The 21,278-nt window shown below is 53.2% G+C and overlaps 1 protein-coding gene across 15 annotated transcripts in view; it reads left to right on the top strand.

Annotated features, from left to right (window-relative positions):
* Positions 1–13,273: 13,273 nt before the first annotated feature.
* Positions 13,274–21,278, top strand: part of BIN1 (bridging integrator 1) — a 54,467-nt gene continuing 46,462 nt past the window's right edge. For 3 of the 15 annotated variants that reach the window (XM_039253180.1, XM_039253191.1, XM_039253186.1), the window contains exon 1: positions 13,286–13,551. In XM_039253180.1, coding sequence (XP_039109111.1) covers positions 13,468–13,551 — 84 coding nt within the window. In that variant the 5' untranslated portion in view covers positions 13,286–13,467. Of the gene's footprint in view, positions 13,552–21,278 lie in introns of all 15 variants that reach the window. The other 12 variants (XM_039253195.1, XM_039253188.1, XM_039253187.1 and 9 more) reach the window with 11 other exon arrangements.

The following is a 21,278-nucleotide window of genomic DNA, read 5'->3' as shown; positions in this document are numbered from 1 at the left end:
CTTGAATGCGGTCTAGAGGTGAGCTCGAAACAGGAAGGCAAAGCGGAGGATGCTGGTGAGATGCTGAACAGCTTCTGCTAAGGCCTGGAAGGAAGCTGGTGGGAAGGGCCCGGGCTCAGTTTGAACCTAGGAGCGCAGGGGAGGAAGGCACAGAGGCAGGTGGGAGCTGTGCAGGGCCACCAGGACCCTGCGCATTGTTATAAAGTACAGTAAGACCTTGGAGCGTTCCGCAAGATGGGCAAACATTTCTGATAAGTTTTAACTTGATAAACGAGCAAGATCTTGCAATACGAGTGGTACGTGACATTGAACGTCACATGATCACAGCTGAGCCCATGGTTCTTCTCCCTCTCTCCTCTCTACCTATCTCCCCTTCTCTCTCTCTCTTTTTCTCTTTCCTTCTCTCACTGCAGGATTGTGGGTGATCCTTTCCCATGCTTGGATGCTCTGTCTCAGGCTGTGGTGTTTGGCAGAAATCAGTGATTTTTCAGAATGTTTGAAGGTGCCCCCAACTGGCACCAGTGTATTTTTTGTCACTTCAAAGCACTTATGGACAGTCCTTTGCTTTTCCGTATGAGAGGAAGCTTAGGAATGCTTTGCGTCAATCTAGGTCAGGCTGCCTGCAGATATAGACCCTTTCCTCTAGTGCCTTACTGCCAGTCACATTAAATACAGTCTATGACAAGAGTTTATTAATACTGTACTGTAATCAACATCCGTGCAAGTGTATACAATTGCCCTCGTGCAGAAAAAGGTGGGAAAGAAAGACAGTAAGAAGGAGATGATTATGGTGGAAGTTAAGGAAATCATAGAGAAGTACAAACAAGGTATGTGAGTGCTTGGAATTCCAAGATTTCATAAGAAGTCTACGTCTCCATCCTGTCTGCAGAGAAGGAGGAGAAAAAGGTGGAGAAGTCTCTCACTTCAAATGAGATGAGGGAGATGCGTAAAGTGTGGGAAACTGCAAAATTCTGTAGACAAGTGCTGCCCGAATAAGGCTGTAGCAGGGCAAGCAATGAATCTGTTTAAGGATAATGGAGTGTCACATTTCTGTGAAATCCTCAAAAGGAGGCAAAAACAAGTGTCATTGGGTAAGTTCTTTGTTAAAGTTGTACAAAAAGAGAAAGGCTCCATGAGCCAATAGAGAGCAGTGATTCCGTTAGTGACAGTCAATGTGGTCCTGCACATCACCCTCCTCTCCTGTCTCGCTCACACCAGCCACGAAGGTCTTCAGAGGTCAGTGCAGGTTAATTTGTTTATTTTTCTTTACATTTTGTATTTTCTTTATTATTTTGTATCATAATACAGTATTGCAATCATTTTTACACGAACATTTTTGGGTTGTGGAATGGATCGTCTGAGTTTCCATTATTTCTTATAGGGAAATTTGCTTTTATATACAAATGCTTTGGATTACAAGCATGTTTCTGGAATGAATTATGCTCACTCACAAACCAAGGTTTTACTGTATTTGGAACTTTAGAACCACAGGAGGCAGCGAAGGGCAGGAGAGTGGCATGGTCAGAATAATACTTTATTTTATTTTTTATAAGCTTATTTTTTAATTTATTTTGAGAGAGAGAGAGCAGGCAAAGAAGGGGCAGAGAGAGGAGACAGAATCCCAAGCAGGATCCACACTGTCAGCACAGAGCCCAGTGCGGGGCTCCAACTCACAAACTGTGAGATCATGACCTGAGCCCAAATCAAGTCAGATGCTTAACCGACTGGGCCCCCCAAGTGCCCCAATTTTATTTTATTTTAAATGTTTACTTATTTATTTTTGAGGGGGAGGGGCAGAGAGAGAGAGGGAGACAAAATCCCAAGCAGGCCCTGCACTGTCAGCCTAGAGCCTGTCACAGGGCTCAGACTCATAAACCTCAAGATCAAGATCTGAGCCAAGATCAAGGGTCCGACGCTTAACCGACTGAGCCACCCATAACAGCATTTTAGAAAACCTCCCTGGGCAGTCAAGAGGACAAGTGGGAGGGCAAGGCAGAGGAGAGGTGGGAGGGCTGAAGGGGAACACGCTAGGGGTACACAGGAAGCAGTCTGGGGGTGGGGACAGAGTTAACCAGGGCTATGTAGACATGTGGCTATACTGGTTTCAAAGCCCAGGCCAGCCCTCCTCCAAGAATCCCTGGAACACAGCTTCCTCCTGGTGGCCAAATTGTCCCCGCCTGGACCCTGGGGCAGGGTGGGTCCAGCTCCCGGCTACCTCATAGCATTCTCTGCTGAGCCAGGAGCCTGGTCATGGCTTGGGAATGTCTTAGTTTCTGTAGATGGCTTGCACCAGTGTCAGAGTTTTAGAACGGGTATGTCAAGGTGTTCATTGCAGGGGCCTCCCCTCGTGAAGGGGCTGTAGCTGCAGTTGACAAAGACCTCAGGCATAGGTCCCACACGAGGCAGCAGCTTTCCTCCAATGGTGTCTATGTTTGTGTGTCTGAAACGTGAATCAGTTCAAAACATCTACCTTGTTTGGTTCCCCCCACTTGTGGAATTTTGGGCAACAGGTAACAGTTTATCATGTGACAGGTTATTATCTACCACAGGTAGTTCATAGTCTGTACCCTTCCAGACTGAGGACTTCTTGTGGGCAGGGACCTGCTTTATTCTCCTCTGTGTGAGCCTGCAGTGTCTGGGCTAACCAGCTCGGTGCTCACTGATAGCTGATCTGGAGATTTCACTGCCTCAGGGGGCAGAAATCTCTTCCAACAGCCTTGTTTCTGTATTTACAGGCAAATGCGATGTGGGTCTAATTAGACTATAAAAACACCTCCCTGCTTCATGTAGATGGCCGGGTTTACATAACCTATACGTACTATATACATAGTTTGGATAAACTGTATGTGTACATAGACTATGTATGATAGACACGGGATAGTATTGGGAACGCTAACCACTGCTTTGCCCCTCGAAATTTATGTTGCCCACAAACTTCCCTTGTTCAAACAGATGAGCTCTCTGCTTCCATTGCTTCAAGGAATGGGTCAAATTCTTGGCTCCTGACTTTTGAAAGTGGAGACCTGTTCCTAAGCCAGTAGACCAGGGGCAGTGCCTTATGAGTTAGCCTAGACCAAGACTTCCTCTTTTCAGATCAGAAAGCCACTCCGAGGGTGGGACTGTGGAGAGTCAGAGGGGACTTGAGCACGACTTAGATATGCTCGGTTCTAAGAGAGGCGCTGGCCCTGCTCCCCAGACCAACTCATGGGGACAAGGTCGGGGGAGTGGGTGTGGAGACAGAAATCCTAGCCCCATCTGGGAGAATCTGAGAGCAGAGTACACTTTGCCCAGAGTCCCCTGAGCGACCGTGCACAAGGTAGGGGAAACTCTGCTGCCTTGTCCAGGCGGTAGGCTGAGGAAGCCTCAGAAGGTTACCCATGGCCTCAACATGCAGGGAGAGGCAAACCAATTTCTTACATTTGTCCCCTTTCTTGAGAGGCCCCCTCCCCCGATGTTAGGTATCCTTTTTTTTTTTTTTTAATTTTTCTTAATGTTTTTATTTATTTCTGAGAGAGAGAGGGACAGAGAGAGACAGACAGAGAGAGAGACAGCGTGAGCAGGGAAGGGTCAGAGAAAGAGGGAGACACAGAATCTGCAACAGGCTTCAGGCTCTCAGCTGGAGCTTAGAGCTTTCTAAGTTGGAGAAATGGGAAGGAGGCAGGAATGACCTTCTGGGGAAATAAGACTTAGAGAAAGAAGAGTAAAGGAAGTCAATTAGTTCTTGTACAGCCAGGACTGTGGCTTCAGCTCTGTCCCCATTGCCTATGAATGCCCATGTATTTGGCCATTTTTTTAAAAGTTTATTTATTTATTGAGAGAGAGAGAGAGAAAGAGGGCATGAGCAGGGGATGGGCAGAGAGAGAGGCGGGGAGAAAGAATCTTTGCCGAGCACAGTGCCCCATGTGCTCAGTCTCACAAACTGGGAGATCATGATGAGCCAAAATCAAGTCAGAGGCTTAGTAACTGAGCTGCCTAGACTCCCTTCAGCCACTTTTTATTTAAGAAAGCATTGTGTTTTGGGAGCAGGAGCCACTGAATCGGACATTGTCAGATGTTTACTTTGAAGGAACAAAACCTATTGTTATGTTCTGTGTTCCACTCTGTAAAATATAAAATGCAAGAAGCATGAATTCATGGCAGGGGTGCTGGTGGCCACCTGCACTCTGTGAATGTGCATCACTGTCTGCCCTGCCGCACCCGTCTCCCGCAGGCCCGCCAGTCGGGGCTCGGCCATGCCCTCCATGCTTCCACAAGCTCCTGGGGCCAGGAGCTAGGCGAGGCTGTTAGAAGCGGGCTTTAGGAGCAAGATAAGTGAATTAAGCATGGCCAGTGACTTATAAAACCATAAGCAAATGCAGCACACTCAATGCAGCAAATGTTAGTAAAAGAGAGAGAGGAAGTGACAAGGGTGGGACATATGTGAAGACAGAAAGACAGTGACTTTGATTGAATGCACTTTGCCCACTTATGAGATACCAGCTTCAGGTAGGTGTCCACCCTTTGGTGCCTTGACAGACCTTGGGTGGACCGTGCCCAGCGCCGTGGCAACGTCCTAGCACATATTTGCCGAGTGAGCGTCTGGTCTGTGCCTCACAGAGAGCAGCAGGGGTCAGACTTAACCAGACCTGTCTCCGCCTCCCAGAAGCACCAGCTGGGGGTTGTGGTTCTTACACAGAGCACGGCCTCCACTCAAAGGCAACCACAGTTCTGTGTAGGAGGTCGTCATTTCTCAACTTACAGCCCGAGAACAAAATGATTCCCCACAAAGAAGCATAGCCTCCTTCTTCTACTGTGGCCACCACCAGGCCAGGTTGGGCACAGTAGATGGATCCCTACTCACAGTCAGAATTAAGGGTTGGGTCCTAATGTGGCTTCCCCCCACAAGCACAAAATGACTTTTGGGAGGTGTGGGGTGGAGAAAGGCGGGGGCAGGGAAGCACAGGTGAGGGTCACTCAGCCCGAGTTAGAGGAGTCAGGGAAGTCTGTCTGGAGGAGATGGCATGTGAGCTGGGTCTGAAGGGTGATGAGGGGCGGCCAGGTAGCCAGGTGAAGACACGAGGGGAGAAGAGCTGGGCCTGGTGGCACGTGTGAATGAGTCTTCAGGAAGAGTGCATTCAAGCCTGTCTGGGCAAGGATGACACGAGCGGGGCAGCTCCGCCCACCCAGGTGCCCGCTCGGAGCCCCGAGGATGCTCGGGGGCAGACACTCAGCAGAGCACACCTGGGTTTCGGGGATACATGACGAGCTTGAGCAGGGTGGGCAGGAGCAAAAGACGAATAGGGGAGAATTCATCGTAAAGAAAGAAGGAGGAATCTGGTACAAGGGGAGACGTGGCCGGATGGGGTTCTAGTGGCTCTACTCTTCACCAACATTTGGTGTTGTCGGTCTTTTCAATTTTAGCCGTGTGCGTGCATGCGTGCGTGTCTGTGTGTGGCTTTCCCTAAAAACCAATGAAGTGTAGCATCTTCTCACGTGTATTTTGCCTTCTTTGGTGAAAAGCATCTTCAAATCATTTGCGTAGCTTTTTGCTGCTTTTGCTAAGATGGGGTGTCTGCCTTCTTGTCACTGAGCTGTAGCACTTGTTTGTATACTCACAGTACAAGTCCTTTGCTCGTATGTGTCATGAGTTTTTATCCGAGTGGGTGACTTCTTCACATTCATAATAGTATCTTTGCACTTGATCTTAGCCAAAAGGCTGAGAAGCGATTCATAATAGTATCTTTGGAAAAGTGGATTTTCCAATTGTGAAGAAGTCCCATTTTCCAATTTTTAGTGGGAGTTTAATATTCAAAATATCAAGGTGGCAAAATTTAGAATGGTGCTTATTTAACCAACCCATGCTTGGACATTTAAGCTGCTTCCCACTTTTCGCCTGTCGCAAGGAGCATCGCTGTACTTAAAACTGGGTTCTGAGGATCGTTTCACAAGCATCTCAGGATGCCACCTCTTGCAAAGCTCTTGTACATGCTCTGAAATGGCTTTTCCTAAAGGGCGCCTGGTAACTTGTATGGGAAGCTCGTTTCAAGGGACTGTCCAGTTACCCTAAGAGTCCCCTAGCTTGTTAGTTTGTTATCTTATAGATATGCCTGGAAACACATGTGCCATTTCGTCCCTGCGCTTTGTGGGGGAAATAGTTTTTTTCACAGATAATACAAAGGCAATGCTAGTACATTTCCAGTGAGCGTTTCCAAAGGCTGGAATCTTATTTCTAAAGGAAGTCAGCAGTGATTTATTGAAGGAACACTGGGCAAAGGGCTGTTTGCTTTTTGGCGCCTCTATTTGCCACTCTGTAAAGCCGGCAAAGGTCAGCGGGCTGCTTCTCACCACGGGGAGGGCCACAGACTGGATTAACTGAGAGACACTGTTCCTAGCCTTTAGGACGACGTGTCATAATAGTAACTGCCATTTATCGAGGCCACTAAGCCCTGGGCCAGGGGCCTATGTTACCTCTAATTCTCAGCAACAGCCTTGCTTGGTTCCACTTAGAAGCTGCATGCAGTGACTGGCCCAAGGTCACATGACTAATGGTGACAGAGCCTGGCCTTCTGGCTCTGAGCCCATGATGGTGTCGTGTTCTTGCTCTACTGCATTTTAGCTACATTGTAGACCACACACATGACAAAAAGTTTAAAGATATGGAGAAGAAACGCAGGCAAGTTGATTCTTTTTGTTTTTTAAATGTGTATTTATTTACTTTTGAGAGAGAGAGAGCACACGCATGTGCAGGAGGGAAAGAAAGAGAAAATCCCAGGCAGGCTCCCCACTGTCAGCACAGAGCCCTACCCCGGGGCTTGAATTGATGAACCTAGAGACCATGACCTGAGCTGAGATCAAGAGTTGGAAGCTTAACCGACTGAGCTACCCAGGCGCCCCAAGCAAGTTGATTATCTTACAAGCTTTGTTTTGCTTTTGGAGACTTCATTCGCTGGTGGCAAAAGGGAGTAGCTGGTTCTTTCCAGAAACCTTGTTTCCAGAAGCCTTGGAAATATCCTGGAGCCAGTTGGTGGCCCAGTGACTGGCCTACTCTCCAGACTCCTCTTGCAGCGCCTGGTTAAATAAGATCAAGACTGGAGCTCAACATCCGGGGTGGTAGGTTTTTGGAGGCCAGGAGGCAAAGCCTGGGACAGGTCTCCTCTCAGAAGGCGCTCTGGAATGTCGCTCTCCCATTTCTGGAAGGATCTCCTCGATTATGGCTGGACAGGCCCAGGAAAGTGGATAGATGTCAGTGCTCAGCACCAGCTTGCACGCAGATTGTGGACTATATGGCTTTAGTCTCCTTTTCCACCTTTATTCTTGACTCCTGTCCCTTCACTAGGTCCTCATATGTCCCAATTTGCCCAGGACAGCCCTGGTTTATGTCTACTGTCAAGTGTAATCTGCCCCTGCAACCTCTTTTGGTCTAAGGGTTAATTAATTCAGACAGACCAGTTACAGGCACTTAAAAGAAACTCTCACTTGAACACACATCAGGGAGTCATTAGAGTGGCCTCTCAGAAGGGCATTATTATGATAAGGTACACTAGCCATGACTCTTGATTGTAAATGACCTCACATTGACTTTAATAAGAAAAAGATGTATTGGTTGGCATAGCTAGACAGCTGGAGGGCTCCAGCCTGACTGGAACCAAGTTCTCAAAAAAGTTGTTACTTGTGTCTCTCTTTCTGTTTCTCTCTCTGTCCCCATCTCTCCAACTCTCAACTCCTATTGATTTCATCTTCTAGGCAGGATGGCCCACCTGGTGGGCAAGCTGGCCCCTGGACACTCAACTCACATTCCCTCAACTTAGCAACTCTCCCAGAAAGAGGAACTCACCTTTCCTACAGGCATATATCCCTTCATGTCCAGAGAAATCTGAGTGGCTCTGCTTGGGTCATGTGCACATCCTTGAGCCAATTGCTATGGCTTTGGGGTGAATAGCTCCCGTGAGTGATGTACGCATCATGGAGCAAGGGGCAAGGTCGCATCAAACCACACCAAACAAGTACGGGGTCCCTAAAGAAAGTAGGTCAGTTAGCTAAGCAGACCCCACTATATATAGCCACCTCACTTCTGATATTCCAAGGGCTTTATGGATAATGTCCATCATTTTCACAATTAGTTAAAGAGTATAATTTACCCCTATATTACAGAGGCAGCTTGGACAGTTTATTTCTTTATTATTATTTTTTAATGTTTTATTTATTTCTGAGAGAGAGAGACAGCACAGAATGAGCAGGGGAGGGCAGAGAGGGAGGGAGACACAGAATCTGAAACAGGCTCCCGGCTCTGAGCTGTCAGCACAGAGCCCAATGTGGGGCTCAAACCCACAAACCGCGAGATCATGACCTGAGCTGAAGCCAGTTGCCTAACTGACTGGGCCACCCAGGCGCCCCTTGGACAGTTTAAATAACATAGCCAAGGATGGAAAAGTGGTCAGTGGAGGACTTGACTTCTGACTCCAGATCTACCTGCCCCTCCCACAATATCCTGGTGGCGTTTTACATGTGAGAGGGAATGAGGATAACCTGTCAAGGGGCCTTTCTTGGAAGCACATCACACATATGCTGCCCTGAAATAATGTTTCTGGACAGACAAGTCCCCTTCTGGTTTCTCCCTGTCTCTAAGAGCTGAAGCCTGCTGTCCCAGGAGAGAGGTAGGAAGCTGGTCCATTCCGGTCCCTGGGGATGGCCAGGTGCTGACTGATCTCACCACAGGACCCACCCTGTGCCCTGTGCCTTTGGGTCAACCCATCCGGTCTTCTCCAAGTACCGGTCATTATATAACAATGGCAAAAGAGTCCCACTGCTACTGAACACAGGATTCTTCCGACAGTCGTAAGAGTATAAGCAAAAAAATCTTGCTTCGTAAGAGAGCAGGACGACGATGAATGATGGTAGCTGTCATGGTGCTAGGGCAGAGTCTCTTCAATTCCTGACGAACAGAAGGAAAACCCGGGGGTGGTGTTATTTTCTCTCCAAGGGAAGGGAGGACTGCCCTTTGTTTATCTGCATCCTTCCTAATTCGCAAAATCATTTCCCCAGACCTCACAGTTCAGACGTGCAGGACGTCAGACACAGCACACACGTTCTGCATTTGTGCTTACGGTTCTCCTCTGCCATATTGTGGTTGCCCAACCAGCGCCCGGGGGGACAGCTTCCTCACTGCAATTCGTATTTTCCATAGCATTTCTTTCTGGTGACAAAAATAGAATGTGCCCCACATCTGGAAAATAAAAAAGGGAGAAGAAACCCTCACCCCGAAATCGCTCCGCCCAGATACCCACAGCACACTAGCAGTGAGCAGTGTGCTGTTACACAGCGTAATATCCTGCGTTATTCTGTTAACAGCACATTAGTGGCATTTCCCCATCACAAAAAACTCGGGAAGCACTGTCTGGGAAACATTCCATGCATGACTATACCATAGTTTAGTGAATTGCAGATGGTAATAGGCCTGTGTGCAGAGGTCTGGGGGTGAGCAGGACAGCTGGACCCCCAGGGTCCTCTGTGCAGAGCTGGAGGGACACAGGGGGCGGGAGACCTGGGCCCTGAAGGGGCAAAAGGAAAAAGGCAGCCCTTAACACGTTGCATATTTGCTTGTCTGTTCATTTGTTTCTGCCTGCGTGTTCGCATGTTTGAGGGCTCCACTACACCCCAGGCTCCCTCCCGTTCTCCTGCTGATGCCCGCTTCAGGTCTGTAACACCCCTCCCTCAAAGGGCATCCCTGGCCCTTCCCAGACCCCCTCCGATCCCCGGTGCGGTGCCCTCCTGGAAGAGGGGCTCCAATGCACCCACGACTGTTACTGCTGAGCCCAGCCCAGCGCTGGTACCTTGTAGGTGCTGAGAACACTTGGGACCCAGCAAGTGAGCAAACAGGAGCAATAAAAGCAAACAGTAAATAGCCAACATGCCGAAATAATAATTTCACATTATTACAATGAAGGTGATAGACATCTGCATGATTAAAGCTTTGCTAAAATTTTAAGTTATTTTCTAGACTTGAAAGTCTAGGATTGAAGAATACAGACTTTTTAAAAAAGTTTATTTATTTTGAGAGCAAGAGCGAGTGGGGGAGGGGCAGAGAGACCGGGAGAGAGAGTCCCAAGCAAGCCCTGTGCCGCCAGCTAATGCAGGGCCTAACTTGTGGCTCTCGACCTCACAAACGGTGAGCCTTGATCTCAGAAACCTAACCATGAGATCGTGACCTCATGGTTACGAGACCTCATGGTTACGAGATCAAGAGTCCGACACTTAACTGACTGAGCCGTGCAGGTGCCCGAAGGAATATAGACATTTTGATGGTTCTTAATACATATTGCAAGACTGCTTTCCAGAAATTCCATTATCTATCGTAATCTCAGAAGCAGTATGCGTGTCTGCCTCTCTGATTGTAACAGTTTAAAAAATGATTCATTGATTTGAGGAAAGTAGAGGCAGGAATAATATAATTCATCGATTTAATGAACGCTTTTTAAATTTTTCTGGCAAGAGTAAACTTTTAAAGCCTGTTTATTGATCATTTGGAACTCCAATTTTGTGACTTGTCCATGTGTGCCAGTTGTTCAGTTATACTGGGTCTTAGTGGTTTTTTTTGTTTGTTCATGATAGTGAAAGCAATGCGTGATAGTCATAAAAAGAAAATCAGACGTTATAGCAAATCATAAAGAAGAAAGTAAAAATCTCCTACATTCCTACCTCTTGGACTTGTAACTAACATTTTTGAAGTATGTCCCTCCAAACTTTTTTTTTTAATTTTTTTTAAAATTTTTATTTATTTCTAGGAGAGAGAGAGAGAGACAGCGTGAGCAGGGGAGGGTCAGAGAGAGTGTCCCTCCAAACTTTTAACCTTATGTGTTAATGGTATCTTTTGAAGTTAAAAAAATTAAATTTCTATGTACTCTCAAACTAGTATTGTTTATTTCAATATATCTTCCAATGCTTTTGTGTTTAAAAAAGTCTTTCCAATCTAGATATCACATGAAGAATTATCACGTTTAGGGGCGCCTCAGTGGCTCTCTCTGTTAAGCTTCTGACTGACTTCCGCTCAGGTCATGATCTCGCTGTTCTTGAGTTCGAGCCCTGTGTTGGGCTCTGCACTGACAGCTCAGAGCCTGGAGCCTGCTTCGGATTCTGTGTTTCCCTCTCTCTATCTCTGTCCCTCCCCCGTTCACACGCTGTCTCTCTATCTCAAAAATAAATAAAACAGAAAAAAAATCAAAAATAAATAAACATTCAAAAAAAGAATTACCATGTTTAAAGATAGAGCTGTGTGTGTGTTTAGTTGTGAACGCCATATAGTATACTGCAGAATATTTAGGAAATTAAGAGGAAAAGATCAGCCATAATGCCTTGACCTTACACATCTATTTCCTTTGTGCATGGTCTTTTTGAGTCTTGGATCATGAGCACTTATATTTATTTTTAGTGGTTGCAAGGCTAAAGTGCATGCACAGTTCTTTTTGTCTTCTCCTTTTTGCTCACAATTATACCGTAAGCATTATTTTCATGTTGCTACATCTCTGGAATGGTTGTTTAGAATGATCTCCTAGCTGACTCCATCCTGCTGATAATCATCTAAGTTGCTTCCAATTTTTTTGTCAAGTGATATTTTGCAACACCAAAGCCCAGCAAAGCAGAATCTCCCACTGTTCCCTGGGTTTCCTCCTTTCCACCGAGGAGTGTCAGAAGACAGCACTCTTAGAGAATGGTTAGAAAAACGACAACCATAAAATTAGGAAAAGAGAGACCACGAGGTGAAAGCACGCTGAGCTTTTAGAAGAGTCACTTTGACAACTCAGGCTGTACTGTTTAGGTTTTGTTTTTGTTGCTCACAAATCAGGTGTGAGTTTATAATCGTAATTTTGACAAAATCCATTCCATTTGTGCAGTACTTGGTGCTTTTTCTAGGAAACAGTTGGATATATCAGCCGAAGGCTTTAGTGCAGGAAGACCAGGGTTTGGATATCTGCTTCTCTCTTGTGACCTTTAGCAGCTGCAAGCCCCAGTCTGTCTTTCTGCAAAATATTGGTAGTAATAAGCCAGGAGGGAGGACTGATTAAGATCACCCATAATGGGCGCTGAGCAGTGATGGGAAGAAGAAGGAAGAAGGGCCAGAGTGCAGGAGGCCTTCCAGGTTGAGAGAAGTGAAAACCTTTAATTCCTGGGCCTCAGTCTCTCCATTTGTATGGGGGTGGGGCTTGGTGAATGGTCTGCAAAACTTTTCCTGCTCCTCCTGGGAGCCTCCCAGGGACCCCTGCCCTGACACCTGTCCACCCTCCTCAGCAGGGCGTCCAGGACTCCTCTCTCCACTCAGCTCAGCCTACTGTGTCCGAGAAACCTTCCAGGGCCGTGCCCTGACCTCCATGGCAGCAAAGGGCTGTGGCATCTTTTATAGCCTCTGACATGATTTGGGGAAGGGGTGTGAGTGGGATCCATAGATTCAACACATACTGATAAATCTCGAACAAGTGTCATTGATTTGGTGCCAAAGCTGGTTAGCAATAACCGTACCTTCTCTTTGAATAACGAATATTAATCCCCCCCCCCCCCCGCGCCCCCAAGAGAAGACAGCCCAGAGTATAGTGGTAGAGAGCCTGCAAGCAGAATCAGAGAGTTGGTTCCAGGCCTCTCTCTCTGCGCCCATTTGTAAAATGGGAATGATAATAGCACCTCCCTCATAGGGCTGTTGTGGAGGCTGGAGGCTATACTGCCTGTCCAGGAGACAGCAGAGTGCCAGGCATACAGTAAGCGCTCAGTTAATGTTAAGTTGTCGTTACTAGAGTAATAATGATCAGCAAATGGGAAGACGGAGAGCCTTGTAGGCATGGGACTAGGTGCCAAGGACGGAGATGTGATGTCCTAGAGCCCTCGCCCCAGAACCCAGGTGAAAGCTGGTGAGTCTATAGGCCAGGAGGAGGTCGAGCGTCCCGCACGAGGCCCAACCCAGGCCCGGAGAGCCGGCTCCCGCCGTGCGCTCCCAGTCGGGGCTCCCCGATACTGGGGACGCGCACCAATCGCCGCACTGAACCTCTGGGTTTGGAACGCACCCTTTCTCCAGCGAGTCTCTTCTCCCGGGAGGACTGGCGTCTTAGTCTCCGCCCCGGGGCGGTGTCTTTCGAGCGCCCCGGGAGTCCGGTTCCCTGCGGCGCCCGGCACCCCGCGCGCGCCTCCCCTCGCTCCCAGTCCGCCCAGGGTTCCGGCGCCCGCGGTGGCCCTTTAAAAGGCAGGGTCTTGTCCGGAGGGGGCAGGCGGGGGGCGCTGACCGCCGCCCGAGGCCCTGCCCCTCCTCCCCGCCCCTCCCTCGGTCCGTCCCTCCCCGGGTCCCCGCGTCGCTCTCTCGCTCGCTCGCTCGCCGGGCGAACGCTCCGCCTCCGTCAGTCGGCTCGGCTGTCTAGTGAGCGGCGTGGAGCCGGAGCCGGGGCCGGACGCGCGGCTGGGGGCTGGGGGCTGGGAGATCGGCGCCCGCCGCCGGGCGAGGCCTGAGCCGCGATGGCCGAGATGGGCAGCAAGGGGGTGACCGCAGGGAAGATCGCCAGCAACGTGCAGAAGAAGCTCACGCGCGCGCAGGAGAAGGTGAGCGAGCCAGATCCCCGGCCTCCGCGCGGTCCAGGCCACCTGTCCCCCCGACCCCCAACCCCTCACCCCCAGGGGCTGGTCCTCACCCGGGATCAGGCACTGTCACCTCCGGACGACCGTTGCCGCGGGCCTTCGGGGGTCCACGGGCTGCAGCCCACAGCGTTCTGGGCGCCCCCTCCGGACCGCGTCTTCTGTCTCCCCACACCCGGCGGGGGCAGGAGAGGGCGCAGCTGTCCCCTCAATCCCCCCGCCCTCGTTGCCCTCCTTACCCCCCGGCCCTCCCCCCCCGACCCCCCCCCGGCTTTGTATCTTCTCCGCCTGTCTGCAGAGAAGAAGCGGCCCACGCTCTTCTCGGGGCTCGAAGTCCATGGCCGGGAGGCTGGGGGGCGAGGTGGCGCCCCTGGCCCCCCAGCCCCACGCGAGCCACGCGGGCGGGGCCGGCGCCGGGGGGAGGGAGGGAGCCTGTCCCCTGTCCCCCGGGCCGCTGTGCTCCGGGAATCCCGAGGCTGCCCCAGGCCCGCGGGTGCTAGAGCGCTCGCTCCAGGCCTCTGGCCGCTTCCTACGCCCTGCGTTCCCTCCTCCCCACCCGCCTCTCCACCTTCAGTCCCCGCCGGCCGAAGGAGGGATCGAGTTTCCTTTCCAGAGAGGTGCCCGCGGCCTGGACGCTCGGGCCCGGCCCCCGGGAGCAGGGCGCAGCGCGCCCCTCGGGGAGGCGCTCCCGCTCAAGCCTGGGCTTGGCGTTTCCGGCGGCTGCGGAGGGGGTGGCGGCTCCCGCTCGGGGATCCCACCGCCTGCGCGGGCAGCGGGCCCGAAGGAGCTGGGGCTACGCTGGGGGCGTGGAGGGCGCCTCAGGAAAGCCGAGCCCTCGGTGCGCCGAGCGGCGGGCGGCAGGCGGAGGGGCTGGAGCCCCGGCTTCCTGCGGCCCCCTGACAGTGCAGGATATGCAGTACTCGGGGGCGGGGGTCCGCACCGGCTGGCCGTTCTATTCCGAGCCACCTCTGTTTCATTGAATTGGATCGCGCCAGCTGCTGACGCCACTTCCCCTGCCGACTCGGACTCTGAATCTAGGATTGCAGAGTCTGCGCTCCAGCCGGGGTGGTCCTCCAGTGCCCCCAGCGGAGTCAGCCCTGCCTCCCACCCGACGCTCAGCCGGGAGGAGGAATCTGGGGACAGGCCGGCCTTCCCCGGCCCGGCGGTGGCTGTTTATAAACAATGACTTCTGCTGCTGAGACCTGCGGGCTCCCTAAGGATGCGGCCACGTGACTGGGGGGGGGGGAGGACGGCGGCTGGAGCTTCCCGGGCGCCTCCCTATGTCCCGATGCTCATCCTTGTAGCCTCAGGCTAAGGAGATGGGTGGCTGTGTGTGGACGTTAGGGCCTTCAGCCAGGCTCCAGATCTGGCCTTGCCCCAGCAGCTGTACCCCCCCACCCCATCCTCCGGGCCCGGGCGGGAGGAGAGATTAGAGCACCGCAGATAGCTGGCTGGGGGCTGGGAAGGCTTCTCTGAGCATTGGTGCGGGTGGAGGGGCAGATGCTCCTGCCCTCGCTTCCTCCCCCTCCCCCTCCCTCGCCGTAAACTGGGTAATCCATCTAGGTGCCTGGAGCCGGCAGCTCTGGGCTAAGCCTACTTCCTGCTCCTAGGGGCTGAGGAAGATGAATGGGAAGCAGAAGGTTAGCTGAGACCAGTTCCCTGCCCCCACTGCTCTGACCTCCTACTCCTCGCTGGCTCCCCTTTGCTCTTTGGGTGTCCCCTTTGTCCTGGTTTGCCTTGCCTCTGCAGCAGCATCTCTCAGTAATTTCAGGGGCAGTAGGCATGAGTGTGTCCCCTCCTTGTAGATGGCAGTATGTCATCACTGACCCCACCGAGCTGCCACCGCTCCCTCTTCAGCTCCTGTTCTGTGACATGGGCAGTTGGCTGACAGCTGGTCAGCCATGGATGCTGGCCTTGGCCAAGGGCTGGCACTGCCCAAGGCTGGGTTCTAAGGGACTGCAGCTGTTTAGTGCTGCCGCTGCTCTCTGGCCCTCAGGCGCTGGTTAGGAGACCCTCTCCCTGTCGGAAGCCGGAGAGTAGCCTTCCTTCAGTCCCCTCCCTTGTGGACCCTGCTGCAGTACCCCCTTCTCGGAGCCCGATGCCTCTCCCATTTGCCTACCTGTGGTTCAGTGTGTCGACATCTGCTGGTGGTCTTCAGGACCCCATCTACTTCACAGTGTCAGTGGTCTCAGAGCCCCCCTCCCCCAGGCTCTGCCAGATCAGTGAGTGATGGGGACAGTTTCAGTGGTCAGGTTGCCATAGGAGGGCATTTCCTGCTCAGGGACGAGCACTAGCTTTGGTGGAGGGCCTGGATAGTGTCTGCATAAGTAGAAGGGCCCCATCTCTCCTTTCCCAGATTCCCTGCATCTGCTCCTGGCCCAGTCATCCAGCAGGACTCAGAGGGTGACAGTGTGCGCAAGTTTCCTTGCCTGCCCTCTGGTGCCTGTGGAGCCAGCTCTCCTGGGGCCCCGGCCTAGTGCATCTCTCCGTCTCTCCATGGGTCTTGGGTTGGCATTCCCCATCCCATCGTCCCCCCCTCCCTGTGTCACTGGTCTGGGTGCTCTCCCTGAGGGAGGGCAGATCTGTGGCCCCAGCAGATGTACGGTGACTGTTTAGGAACAAACAAGGGCATTGGAGGGGTTGTTGGCCTGGGAGCCCTGATGCAGGCCTGTGTGTGGGCTGATTTGTGCCGTGTGCCTTGGTCAGCAAATCCTGCTTTGGACACGTGCTGTGTGCCTGGTCCGGGCCGAGCCAAGGGTCCCGCGGGAAGTAGGGTGTGCTGGCTCTGACTGCCCTGGAGCTTACTGTTGTAAGGTCCCATGGCCTCTGGTCATGAAGAAGGGCATAAGGGTATATCGGAAGGCTCAGCAGGCAGGGTCTGAGCTTGGCCCCATTACCGCTCGCCTCCGGGGCCGCCGGCTGCCCCCAGAGTGCCTGGGTGCAGAGCGTGTGCCTGGAGCTCTGGCCCGGGGGCGTCATGAGGTCATCTTCCCGTTGCGTTTGGCCTGTTGGACCCTCTATAAATTACTTTGTCCATTTTAGGGCCTCAGTAGGGTGCCTGGGCAGAGCCAAAGGTAGGGTGGAGCCTGGGTCAGATGACAGAGGATTAGAGGTTGGCGGGCTGGGCCCCTTGGGGGAGGGGACGGTGGGGGAGAAGGGACAGCTGGGGTGGGGGTGGAATCTGGCCCGCTCGCCCCTGAGGCCCACTGCTCAGGCGTCCTTGCACAGCAGCGTGCTTGAGGGAGGCCGTGTGCTGGCAGAGCGGGGTGACGATGAGCGCGAGGAGGGAGGCTCTGGGGGTGGGGTATGCACTCTGTCCCCCTTGGCCACCCTGAGCCTGCTGGGAGCAGCAGGGAGGCCTGGCTGGCAGGGGGCAGGGCCCAGCACTGGCAAGTCGGCACAGATGCTCACCAGAGGGAAGGTGCGGCAGTTATTTATAGGACCCTGACACATGCCCGGTGGCACCATGCTGGCCTGGTGGTCAAGGTCTCCCAGCAAGGTGGCCGTGTTAGCCTCCGCTGGAGCGAGGCCTGTACGGGCAGGCCTTATCCTCACGGCGGCCGTGGAAGAGCCGTGCCACAGGGAAGGGCAGGTGCCCAGAGTGGGGCCCACCTGGGTCTGCAGGAGCCTGGGAGCAACCAGGCTCCTCTTGCCTCCCTCCTTCCCCAGGCCCCAGCTAACAGCTGCTCCCCTCTCCCCACATTCTGCATTTCTCTTTATCGTGTTGGAGTCCGTGGCTCTGTCCCTGGGTGTCTGAGGACTCTTCCTGCCCGCTGTTCTTGTCCATGCCCACATCCTGCCCCGTGTTGCCTGTTCCTTGGCCTCTCTCTGTCTGCCTGCTGTGTGTCTCTTTCCTCTGAGTCTGCACAAGGCTTCCGCAGCTCTCAATCCTTGAAGCAGCTCCTCCCTGAACCCGAGATATTGATGGAGAGGGTTCCCCTCACCTGCTGGATGGAAGGCATCATCTCTGGGAGCATGTCTATAGGGGCTCAGGACATCTGGCACAGAGAGATCGGAAGGCCGCCTCCAGACTTCCCTGAGCTCCAGGGGGGCCTGGCTGGACTGGGGTCTGGGGGTAAGCCTGCTGGCTCACAGCAGGACTTAGAGTGAGAGAGAGGCCATTTTGCCCAGAGGCCTGCAGACCAGGGAGGGTGTGCTCACTGAGCCACATGGGGCACGGAGAGGGGGTTCTGGGAGGGTCCGTGTGGGCCCAGGTGCTGGGTGAGAGTGAGCACGGCAGGCCACCAGCTCGCCAACCCTGTCCCTGGACTAGGCATTCTTGATCCAGCTTGTCCCTTACAAGCTGTGTGACTTGCACAATGTGAAGAGAATGCTTCTGTCCCTCCCTCCTGCCTGAACCTAAGGCCAGGCCTCGCACTGTTCTTCTTCCATGAGGTTCTAGAATCTCTGAGTCCTACCCTCAGTGTTAGGCCTCTTTCTTACCACAGGGAAAGAGACCACAGGGGCATGTCAGAAGGACAGCATGCTGGGCTTGGCAGAGAGGTGGTCCTGTTCCCGGCTCGGGCCTGGGGCAGGAGCCGGCACCTTCATGTATAAAGTGGGATAATAATGGTTCCTCTGCACATAGTGGTCTTGAAGAGTAAAGCCTTGGACAGTTCCTGGCACATAGCAAGGGCTCACTACATGCCAGCTCTGTGGGGCAGGGCAGGACAACAAAGTGGCCCTGGTGCCTGCCGTCCCTGCCTAGGCCTGCTTCCCAACCCTCTCCCTGTGAGTGTCCATTACAGGCCTCTACAGTCAGCTAATCCCTGCTGAGCCCTTAGCTGATCAGGGCTTATGATGGGGTGTGTGTGTGTGTGTGTGTGTGTGTGTGTGTGTGTGTTTAGAGGCACAGCCTGCAGCAGGGGAGGGAATCAGAGAGTTCTGGAGTGAATCTTAACTCACCTACACATAAACTCCGTGGCCCTGGTTAAGTTTTCCACCCTCTCTGGGCTTCTTCACTTTGGCCATCAGTAAAGTGGTAGGGGATTGCTTATCCTTTCTTTTTTAATTCATGGAATGAACGTTGAGCACCCACTCTGTGCTGGGGACTGTTCTGGGGACGGGGGGACGCAGCTGAACTAAAACAAGCCCCATGCTCAGGGAGCTGACATTCTAGCTCCAGAAGAGGGTAAGGGGCAGGAGGTGGACTCTGCTGAGGACTCAGGTGTGAATGGGAACGTGGGCACTCACACAATGCAAGGCACTAGCCAGAGAGGAGCTGAGTGGAAGCTTCTGGGCTCCAGGTAAGGAGACTTTCTGTTAGAACCTTGGAGGCTGTGTTTCTCTGAAGACCCTGGCCAGCTTTGTTTTGGGATTTAAAGTGCAAAGAAAAGGATGCCCATGCTGAACCACTCAGCAGGGCAGTGACGGAGGACAGGCCCAGGCAGCTTTGGAGGCTGGGCAGGGGGCCCTGGATTTGGGATGTAGGAGAGGGTCCGAGGGGCCACTGAAAGAGCAGGAGGGAGGTACCAAAGATGACCCAGACTTGAGGGTGGGCGCTTGTAAGCCTTTTTAGAAAGCTGAGTTTGAGTGTCTCCCTAGGCATTACTGCCCATGGGCAATCTCACCGACCTCTCTGAGCCTGTCCCCTCCCTTGGTACAGGGGTATGTGCCTTGTGGCATGCTGTGCAGACTAAGTGGATACACACAAAGAGCGAGGCTTGCCATTCCCCAAAGGAGCTGGTCTTGTGCTGTGGAAGAGGCACCATTGTGGGAACTGGTTGGCGCCTAGGGGTCCTGGGGCCTCCCCGAAGGGGCAATCGTTGCCTCCCAAAGAAGCCACTCACTTCAGGCAAAACTGACTCCATGCTAAGGGCTGACAGTGATCAGGGCTGGGCAGGTGAAAAGGGAAAGGCAGGCTCTTCTTGCTCCAAGGGAAGATTTGTCAAATATTAACTTGATAAGAACAGCCACGGTTTACTGTGTACCTGCTGAGTGCCAGGCGCTTGGTAAAAATTCTCGTCCCCATTGCAACCAGGTGAGGTCATTATGATTCCCATTCAGCAGATCAAGAAACTGAGGCTGAGCAGTCATATGACTTGCCCGTGGGCTCTCCTGGTCAACACCCTGCATTACCAGGTCTCCTGCGGAGCCATGCAAATGAGGTGTAAATCTCTAGTGGCCCCTGCTGACCCTTCCTGACCAGGAAGGCCTTGTCTATCAGGTGGATCATGTGACAGATTTGGATCCCCAAAGTGTTCTTCCTTCTCCGTTAAATGAGATTTGGGGGCCCTTGCCCCCTGCTGGGTCTTCACCTCTGTGTAGGCTTATGCTTGGGGTGTGGCCTTAACTCTCGGGATGTGGGGTGGGCTCTGGGGTGAGGAGACTGCCCGAGGTTTCCTGATGCGGTCCAATGCAAGAGTTTCTGCATGCAGATGAGGATGCAGGAGGCAATGTGGCGTGGATTTATGGGAGCCTGTTTTCCGGAATAGAGAAGCTGTATCCAGTTCATTCAGTCTAAAGAGACACTCTTTATTTGGAGATTCCGTCTACTTCTGTTTATATTGTTGCAACACTGTTTCTTTTATGAAATGATGTTAATACTAGTTGCATTTTAATGTTCTGGCAGAGGAACTGACCACATGCACATGCTCAAGTCTTTTCCTGGAGTGGGAACTAAAAGTCTGGGGCCCTCTACCCCGGGTACCTTGCTGCCTGCCCCCGTGGACTTGTGTGGGGTGGGAAGGCAGCTTTCCTGGGTCCAGCCTGGGGCATGCCCTCCAGAATATCTGCTCCCCGAGGGAGGGTCCCGCCTCCTCCCCAGCTCAGCAGTGCTCATTTCACAGGGGTGCGTGGACTCCTTAGGCAGGGTCGGCAGAGGCCCGGGGGTGCCTTGAGTTTTCAGGGTGCAGGGTGGGTGCGGTAGGAGGGGCGGGACTACGGGATTTCAGGCCTTCAGAGAGCAGATAATGACACAGTTAGAGCTCAGGGCTCGGAGTCGGAGGGAGGGGGCACCTCCTGCCCCGCGCAGGCCACTCCGAGGGACCTGGGCATCACTGCACGGTACCGCCTCCGACAATAAAATGGCCCAGGACCCTGGTAGGCCTTACCTGAGCCAGAGGCTGCAGAGCTTGGGCCCAGAAACTGGGGTTCTCAGGAGTGGGCTGGCACCCTGCTGGGGAGCCCTGCCTGGCCTTAGGCCAGATGCCACAGAGGACGTGGCCTGGGCCTTCTGCCAGAGTCTTCTTCCAAACTGAGAAAGCTTTTAGGTGACACACGTGCTGGGGATGGCAGGCCTGGGGGTCCGTGTGGTTTGCTGGACCGTGACCTTGCGGCAATTGCCGCCCTCGGTCCCATCTCCACTGTGCTCTTTGCCCGGCCTCTTCCCTCTGCTTCCTGGATCTTACCTGCAACCACCCTGGCCCGCGGATGGGGGGGATTGGGGCCCCAGCATGGGCGGAGGGGGGCAGTTGGAGCCTGGCTGCAGTGGTGGCCTCCGGGCGCTGAGAGCCATCTGTGGTGCCTTGCGGGTGGACATTTGTGCCCCCCATGCTGCGTCCAAGCCTGGGGCCATGCGCTGGACCCCCGCCACCTCTGCCCCTCCGCAGGGCCCTGAGCTGCAGCCGACTCCGCCTCTGCAGTCCCAGGGCCGCAGCGACTCTGGGCTGCGCCCCATAGGCTGGAGTGAGTGGGCGGCTGCCAGCAGCAGTGCCACAGGGCTGTAGGGAGGGACGCATGGCAGCTGGTGCTGG

The sequence above is a fragment of the Hyaena hyaena genome, unplaced genomic scaffold (genome assembly GCF_003009895.1).
Source record: "Hyaena hyaena isolate Hyena2069 unplaced genomic scaffold, ASM300989v1 scaffold_441, whole genome shotgun sequence".
Lineage (NCBI taxonomy): Eukaryota > Metazoa > Chordata > Mammalia > Carnivora > Hyaenidae > Hyaena > Hyaena hyaena.
This window is presented reverse-complemented; position numbering and strand designations above follow the sequence as displayed.